Raw genomic sequence first — 9,387 nt, forward strand, 5'->3', positions numbered from 1 at the left:
CTGCTTTTGTAAAATAATACTAGATACTTTGAGAGGGCCCTTTATTGTGTAAATCGTGCAGGTGGGCTCTCACAGAAGACGTAAGTGAGAGGTAAAATAGGACCCAGCTTCCTCTTGCAACATTGAACCACAAGTACTGTGCTAAGTTCTGTCATGCAGGATGTTTTTCTCCCAACTTGCCAATGAAATTAATTTCCATTAGTCATCAGATCTGTGTGCAGAACATGGAATGCATTTTTCCTAAACGAGACAGTCTCTTTGGAATGGAAGCTAGAGCTACAAATTTTATGAGCGTTGAAATATCCATGGCAGTATTTCAATTTTCCTTTCTTCATTGCTGAAATTCCAGTATTGCAGCTCAGAATACTGTTCAGATGCATGGTACTGCCGAGTTAGTAGATGAGGACTTTCTAGGACCTTAATATAAAAGTTACGTGATAATTTTGTTCTTGAATATGTGCTTATCAACATGTTGTAGTGGCATTTGATATCAGTATGAATCCTGCAATATACAGTTCTGTCTCTCTTCTATTATTATTTATTTATTTTTCCCTCTGCAGTTCAGATGGAGAAAATGGAACAGATGAAAAAAGAAAGGCAGGAAAATCACCAACTGTGTTGCTGCAGACCCCTACCAGTGACATGGAATATTTTGATGACCGGAAAAAAGTTGATGTCGCTAGGTAATGTCAGAAATGCTGTCAGCTGTCTTTTAGTCGAGTAATAAGAATGATTGCAACCTATGGAAGAAGCTACGCTGAGAAGCAAGATCTGTCAGACATCCTAGTTGTGGGTTAGTTTGCACTCTATGCAAGTAAACAAGAATCAGAGCCACCTTCCAGGCGTTGCTCTGTTACCCACCACAAGCAGTCAGAATAGTGGGAATTTAGACTTTGGGCTTGCTTAGCTTCCCTGTTCTATGAAAAAAAGACATTGCAGTTTTCGGTGCCACTGCTAGTTACACCCCTTTCAGAGTCAATTTGACAGGCAGTGAAACTGAGCTGCAGCTTGAGTCAGGAGCTGTTCCCAGAACACTTTCATGCTGGAATATAGATTGTCCATGGTAAAACTATGACATCAGATATTGTAATGTATATTGCATCAGATTATTGTAATGTCTCTGCAAAAACATTCATTCTTCCTTTGTTGGAGAACTGAAATGCATTTGAAACTCTTCTAAAACAAAGTAATACTAAAATCCCACTTGGAGAGCTTGAATACAAATTTTGCATCCTTTTTACTTTGTCAACCGGGCCGCCAATGCAAAAGTCAACAGTCAACCTGACACTGTGGTTTTGGTCACAATGCAGATACTTAAAAAACATCACTTTATTTCCTGAAGCACCTTTGAGGAGGAGGTATTTGAAGAAATATGTGATTACTTTTTTTTTTCCCCAAACTCTCCTTACAGTCTTACCTCTCCCATACAATGTAATTGACTGTGTGCTGATGAGGGATTGGCATAAATTTTTGGTAAGGCTCACTGTTTATTTCAATTTGACTGGTACTTTAGATAGGCACACAAATACATGTATACAGGTATTTTAGAATTTTCTTCTGTGAGGAACCACCTTGAGATATGCAGCCTGTTCCCCTGCTATCTAAATCAGTCCTGCTGATTTAGGATATCTCTTTCCTGATGTAGCTCTACCTGCATTACACTTGGAGGTTCTCTTCCTCTCATCCTTACAGTTTTTACTGGAAATCCTGAACCTCTCAAGTTTAGGAAAGTAGAAAATTCTTGTGCAGGATAAGGTGCAGTAGTTGAAACTTTTGTAGCACCTTTCTTTCCCCATTGAATCTTTAGCACGACATATTGTTCAGGTCATTCAGTATAGGAGTCCTGTGTTTTTTTTTTTCCTTCTGCTCTTCAGTCTGCATCTGAAGGCCTCTAAAAAAGAGCTACCTTATTTTTATATCCTGTTGATAGGCTTTTGTCCTGTGCTAAATAGCATTCAGGGATAATGTTCTCTTCCTGATTTATGAAACACTGTTATCCCACCTCTTCTTTTTTCTGAACAGTTCATGCCATTAATTTCTCCTTTATAAAACAAACAAAACTTATTTTCCCAGCCATCTGCAGAGACTTTTCTCTGTACTTGTTCTACTCTAGAGTTGCTGGGTTTTTGGCTGGTTTTCTTTTTCCAATACGAATGGCTACAGCTGTGCAGGTACAACTTCCCATACAACTGGCATTCACAGTTTTCTTTCATTTCCTCTAGGATTGCTGTCTATCATAGTGATTTTATTCACTATACTACACAGTTCATAGCTATCCTCTGGCTCATGCATCTATGTTTCTTCTCTGTTGCACTTTCCAAATGAGCACACATTTTGTAGTACAAGTTTGTGACTTTCAGTACACTACCTTGCACTCTCAGCTATTAAGTTTTATCTTCCTTTATCTTGCATTAGTAAGTAACATGCTTAGTATTAGTATTTCACATGTTGCCAAGAAACAAACGAACATGGAGCTAAGCACTGTGATAATTCATTAAGTTGTAAAAATGTCTTAAACATTTTTTACTTCCTTGCAACTAGTAATCTAGAATATTCTTTCTAAATTAAAAGAATACCTTCAGTGAGGGCTGGCATGGTTTAAGAATAAGATATACTCCTCTTTATTGCTGCATAATCGTTGATGAATCAGATAATTAAAGGATTAATATGTTTCATGGAAAAGCACATCCTGTTGATAACTTGCCAAAACTAATGAACTGAGGCCAAGCTTATATGAGATGCCTTTTTTTAATCTTCAGGACAAAGAGCAGCACAGATAGTCCACTCTTGACAATGGATATCAAGAGTGACTCCAAGATTGAAAGGAAAAAACGTGCCTCAAATCAGGTAGGGCAGAAGATGGATTTGTTTGTTTATATATAGTAAGAGTAAATACCTAACTACCATGAGAGTCCCCTTGTTGAGCAGTATTATAGTTCATGGATGTATAAGGAGATGGGTTCCTTTTCATCAGTACATTAGAGTCTGGGTAAAGCAGGATACAGACTTAATAACCACATACAATAAATCCTCATTTTTGCTAAAACAAGTGTGAAAAATGAGAAGGTATCGGGAGGACAGGAAGTGGAATGGGTCACTCGATTGTAAGACTATCTAATAAGGTATGTGTCTCTGGGTGTGGGGCTTTTTGTTTTTTAGCTGAAGGCAAATGCACACTTTCATAAGCTGTTTCTAGATGTTCCCATGGATGAGCCACTGAAACAAAGTGAGTATTAACCCCCTTGTCATTGCTGGCTGTGGATCTAAGATAATGTTACCTGTCAACTGTGGTGATACACAAGAGGGACTACCTAAATTCTAAAAACCTTGAACTCCAGCTGCCTAGAGCTACAAGGCCTTCATCTGCATGCAGTGGGCTTTTTTGTTTTAAACTTGCAAAACTTAAATCTTCAGATATTGGGCATCTTTAGGAATTGTAGCCTGCTTTGCACATCTTAGCAGATCAACCAAGTGCAACATTTTCTGGTACTGAAGCTTCCTTACTAAAGGCACTGCTTAATTGAGACAGTCAACTAAGTCAAGTGACTAGCTTGAGTGTTTTCTGTTGATGATGGTTTAAGATTTAAAAACAATGGTAGGAGAAGGACTTAAAATGCTTAAGGATTCTGTTGTAGTTACAACAAATGAATTCTATGTAGATATGTATAACAAATGTTTCTTGAAAGGAATAAGAGGAAGATGGTTCATGAGTGAGAAATGGTTTGCTCAATGGCTGTGAAGTAAAAGCAGTATTAACTTTACATGTGTTTTACCTTTGTTGGTCATCCGGTCCAGACAACTGCCATGGAGCTAAAAGTCTAAAGCAAAAACCTTTCATTGAGCTCTTTACCTTTACATAATAGAATTACCTGAAAGATATTCAGAAAGTTCATAGGAAGCTAGGTGGTACTCTCACAGCAAGGATTCTTGGCCTCTGGGAGCCAGTTGCATGTTATTATGCATTTCAGTCTTTAACCTTCAGATATTTTGAGTCTAAACTTAGGCCTGTGAATTTTTCTGAGCTTGTCAGCATTAGTTAAACTTACTGAATATTTCAAGGTTTGGCAATGTTTATCAAAAGGTGTAAGCATAAACATATTATGGCTTTGAAAAAAGAGCAAAGCAAAAGCCAAACTAATAACAGTTGGCTTGGGTTGTGGTTACCTTAAAGATTATAGAGTATCTATTTGTTTCAGGCTTTACCTGTGCTCTGCAAAAAGAAATTCTGTACCAAGGAAAGTTATTCCTTTCTGAAAACTGGATTTGCTTCCATTCCAAGGTTTTTGGTAAAGACACTAAGGTTAGTAAAATCTTTATATACAGAACAGTAATGCTATTCCTTAACAAGTTGTTCATCACTAGAAGTTCCCCTTATTATGCAAGGCTAGAATACTACTAATACTTCTAAGTGCTATTGAATACAATCACTGTGCAGAAGTGCTGCCCAAAATTCACTCTAGAACTGGAGCACTATTATTATTAAAGCTCAAGTCTCTCTCTTACGGACTTCCTGTCTGAAAAAATAGATGAAAGGAAAGGACCTGATGTGCAGCAGTGAAGGCATTGCCAAGCCCATGTAGCACAAACTGTATAAAAATGTCTCTCTTGGGGTGAGTATGGAAAAGAGGAGGAAGAGGAAGGAAGGCTGAAAATTATAAGGACTACAAGACTGTAGTTGGGGAATGGGAGGGAAGGAGCAAGCATATTATGATGATTAAATAAAAAGAACTAAAACTGGCTTCTGAGTTGAGTGGCAAAGGTCTTTGAGGGATTCTTTTAGGAGAATCTTTACCCTGTTCTGTGTAAACACAGAATGGGGAAAGAAAAACCAGTTTGCTAGGTTTTTTACTTGTGAGTCTAGTATGAAGAGCAGAAATAGGACTTGAACAGTCAGGAAGGTCCTTATTTACTCCTGATGCAGATACGACCTGCCTAAGGCTTGGGCCCCTTGTGAACAATATGCATACAGATAAAAGTAAAGCCTTTCCAAAAAGATTTGCTTTCTGATGCTGTTGATTTGGAGCTTTTGGAGTGGTTTTCTTTGTTTACATAAACTCTGCTTTGTTTTTGAGCTTTTATTAGGAAACAGCTCTATCTTCTGCAAGGATTTCTTTGGCTTCTTTCTCAAGCACTTCATTGAACACATTTCCTGGTTAGTTCCGGACCTTTTGTCAGTGAATTGGGTGCTGAAACCAATTTAGGAGTTGACAGTATCTCATTTCTCTGCTGTCAACCATTTTGGTGGAACTCCATGTATCTTGGAAAGGGCTTTTAAGAAAGTGGATTGGATTTAAAGAATGCTTAAAATTATTAAAAAAATGTTGTTCATACTGACCTTACGGGTTATTTTGTTTTACTGTTTGACCCAAGAAACTGAGTTATTGTTGATTCGTAGTTAATGGAGTCTGTTAGTCATTGGCAGTACACCAATGCTGATGGTGTGTATGTTGGTGAAAGCCATGTGGCAAAACCAAGGAAATCAAAATTAACAAATGGTTGGACACTGTCATTCATAATTAGCAACAGCTATTTTGGCAATTGGTTTCACTAAAATTGAAGCTGCTGTACTAGCAATGTCCTTTTCATCACAATTGGATGTTCACACCCAGAGGTTAGTGGCAACACCTCATGTGAAAATCATGAGGTTCAACAAGGCCAAGGGCAGGGTCCTGCACCTGGGCTGGGGAAACCCCCACTATCAATACAGGCATTGAGAGCAGCCCTGCCGAGAAGGATTTGGGGTGATTGGTGGATGAAAGGCTGGACATGAGGTGGCTATGTGCGCTCCCAGCACACGCGACCAACCCTATCCTGGGCTGCATCCAAAGCAGCGTGGCCAGCAGGTCGAGGGAGCTGATTCTGCCCCTCTGCTCTGCTGAGACCCCACCTGCAGTGCGGCATCCAGCTCTGGAGCCCTCAGCACGGGAAAGGCATGGACCTCTTGGGGCGGGTCCAGAAGAGGGCCACAAAAATGATCCAAGGGATGGAACACCTGTCTTAAGAAAGGCTCAAAAACTTGGCACTGTTCAGCCTGGGGAAGAGATGGCTCCAGGAACACCTTACTGCATCCTTCCAGTCCTTAAAGGGGGCTTAGAAGAAAGATGAGGACAGACCTTTTAGCAGGAACTGCTGCAATATGGCAATGGGTAATGGTTTTAAACTAAAAGAGGGTAGATTGAGACTAAACAGAAGGAAGAAATTTTTGACAATAAGGGTGCTGAAGCACTGGAGCAGCTTGTCCACAGAGATGGGAGAGGCCCCGTCCCTGGAAACATTCCAGGTCAGGTTGGACAGGGCTGTGAGCAGCCTGATCTAGTTGAAGATGTCCCTGCTCATTGCAGCGCGGTTGGACTAGATGGCCTTTAAAGGTCCCTTTCAACCCAAAAATTCTGTGATTCTATGAACAAGTGTGACTGCTTCAAACTGTGGGACAGCTTTCTAAATTCAAACTAAGCTAAATGTATTAAAAAAATCTAGTAGAACTCTACCGAGTAGATAGACCTGGAAAAAAAGATGCAGAATGTTAATGACGTAGTACTAGGAAATTAGCTTTGTCAACAGGGTTTTAATTGCAGGAATGTATACATATTTATGTATAAGATGAAAAGAGAAAATGTATTACAAGATAACATAGAGTAGACAGTATTTGTAAATGTGGCTATAGTGATAGTCTAAATAATTTAATTCTGGGTCATTGTTTTCAGAAAACATTGCAGGGAAAATTAAGAGTTAGGGGGATAGGCCTGATCATTTACTTCCAGCTGTCTTCCCCTAAAGAAGGGGATACTTAAAGTATTGTTCAGTCGCACACAGAAGGCACAACTTTTCTAGGAATATCATCAACAAAAAAGCAGGAAAATCAGGCATATAATGAAAAATGATGTAATGGAAGGGGGAGGAGGAAATCAAGCTTGACAGGAAGAGGAACATTCTTATCAATCAGATGCACTGACAAAGTTTCCAAGACACAAAACCTGTATTTCTTAAAACTTGTAAAACAATTTAAGCCTAGTGATAAAATGTTCTATTGTGAGAAGTAGCAGGTCTACACACTAATAATTTTTTCAACATGAATTATTCTGCCTGTAGAATTTTTTTGATTGAAAGCTTTGGTGGAGGGAATAGCCATGCAAGTCAGGAGGTTGGAGTTTGCAGTATAAACACTGTGCATATTCAAAAATAAAAGATTGCTTCTGCAGGATTTCATAGGCTTTGAAACACATCACCATCTCTCTAGGTAGCTCTGTTTTGGAGATATATATATATTGGCCATGCGTCTTTCCCGGATCTAATCATTATCTTAGGCATTTTAGTTGCTTTCCAAGTTGCCTGCAGGTAAACCTTGTTTCCTGAAATAATTATTACTCCAGATTGAAATAAAGTACTTTGCAGTGATTTTACCATTTTAATCGGATGCTGGGCTAACAGTACAGTAAACAAGTACTTAATGCCGCTTAAGTACACTTCAGTCTTGATTACAGTAATGTAATCCATCAAAATAGCATGCAGTAGAATGACATTAACATCTCTGATTTGAAGTTCTTTGAGGTGAACTGCACCGATTAGAAAAATTCCAAGCTACTTTTTTTTATCATTACTGTTAGCAGAATTACTGGTGAAAAATCTTCTGATTTTGTTTTGTTTTGATATGTTGTTTTGGTTTGGTTTTTTTTTAAGTTACACAGCATCTGTTATGACTGCCCAAGGATTCTGGGGCAGCGTGCTATCAAACATGCATCATAGCTGCTCCCTTCTCCCCACTCCCAGAAAAAGCTCTTTTCAAAAGTGTTACAAAAACTTTGTGGAACGATGCAATGTCCATTTTAAGAAGAAAAGGTATAATGGAGGACCTGTTTAATTACCCATTTTAAAAAGACATGACTTTTGAAGAAGGACAAAGAATTGACATGTTAAAAATATGAGTAGAACAAATGATGACCAGATTTACAGATTCTGAGACCTAGGCCTAGGACTAAAAATAATTAAAATTACACGCTTTGGGTTGTTCCGGGTTTTTTTCTGCTAGCACACTTTTTTAATGAAACTAAGCACTGAGTAAAGAGCAATTTTCTGGCCCTTAGATGAAAAGCAGATACTTGACTAGCCATGCTTCAACAGCGGTTGGCAATCTTGCACCCAGAATAACGTACACAAATGCGTTTTTGCTCCCTGAAACAATTTTTCATTTCATGACTTAATGTTGCTGTTCCGAACAAAAGTTAACAAGGTTTTACGAAACTGTGCACAGAGTAACTTCATTGTCCTTCTGCACTGATGTGTTTTCAATTCAGTGATGTGATGGCTCATTGAATGATCTTTGGACACTTTTAATCTTGCTTCCACACTTCTCAGGTAGTTGTGACAGTGTGTGCCAAAGGAATTTTTAACAGGAGCTGTATTTTAATCATGTCTATCCAGGATTATCATATTTGCCTAACTCACTAAGGCTTTTCAGCTGAAAGTCAAACCAGGTATTTGGTCCTTTGTAATATGGAGTTTACAAGAAGAGCCCGTACAGAATATCTGAAGTGAAATACTCTGAAACTTAGCAGGCATTAAGCTAATGGGGTTGGATGTTAACACAGAGCAGAAAGGAAAATTGAGAACTTTTCAATGTAAATGTAGACAGTCTGGGTGGCACACACAGGAATCAGTTTAAGTCGGTGGGTGTGTGTATTGGATCTTTCAACATTACTGAAGGGCAAGCTATTTACTTAGCTGCTTGCTGCAGACTAAAGGATCTGTAAATTGTGAGAAGATGTTTATGTTCATTCTTCAACAAGCCTCTCTTGTTTGATGTGTTCTGAAAAGTTTTGTTTCTAAACAAAGAAGCCTAGCTTTGACTGGTTTGTTCTGCAGACCTAGATTGAACTAAGCCTGTAGTCTTGTAAGAGCTGGAAGGGATCAGGAAAGGAAGACACAAACAAAAGCCTGCTTTGGCATCTGATAAAAAGAGAAGTAAAAATACTTAAGAAATAGTAATAATCTGTAAACCGTACCTGTTCCGTATGAAATATTAATTATAATATAAATTATGTAATCAGGGATGTAGTGAAGAAATCTTTAAATTAAGAGTGGTGAAGGTCTGGCTTATCACAGCTGGTAGGCTTGTGAATAAGCATGCAGATTTGTGCTTGCATATTGGGACTCTAACACTATGTTGATACTATTTCAGATTAGTATACCCGTGCTCTCGGTGACACTTTTGAAGAAAACAAAAACTGCCCTTCTTGTGCCAAATGCTCTGATCATAGCAACAGTCACAGATAGAGTAAGTAATGGTAGAGGACAAAGCTATTGCACTCTGCCTGCTTTCTTTTTCTTTCTTTTTTTTTTTTTTTTTTTTTTTTTTTTCCCTATTTACTTCCATTTATTGGGGATTTTTTG

General features: G+C 38.5%; 1 protein-coding gene across 1 annotated transcript in view; it reads left to right on the forward strand.

The window, feature by feature from the left end:
• Positions 1-567: 567 nt before the first annotated feature.
• The window catches only part of GRAMD3 (GRAM domain containing 3), a gene marked incomplete at its 5' end in the record, with an annotated part of 19,016 nt that continues 10,196 nt past the window's right edge, over positions 568-9,387 (forward strand). The window contains 5 exons of the mRNA XM_010282413.1: positions 568-683; positions 2,760-2,847; positions 3,160-3,226; positions 4,197-4,300; positions 9,176-9,271. Coding sequence (XP_010280715.1) covers positions 568-683; positions 2,760-2,847; positions 3,160-3,226; positions 4,197-4,300; positions 9,176-9,271 — 471 coding nt within the window. The remainder of the gene's footprint in view (positions 684-2,759; positions 2,848-3,159; positions 3,227-4,196; positions 4,301-9,175; positions 9,272-9,387) is intronic.

This window comes from Phaethon lepturus, unplaced genomic scaffold (genome assembly GCF_000687285.1).
Source record: "Phaethon lepturus isolate BGI_N335 unplaced genomic scaffold, ASM68728v1 scaffold18462, whole genome shotgun sequence".
NCBI classification, from domain to species: domain Eukaryota; kingdom Metazoa; phylum Chordata; class Aves; order Phaethontiformes; family Phaethontidae; genus Phaethon; species Phaethon lepturus.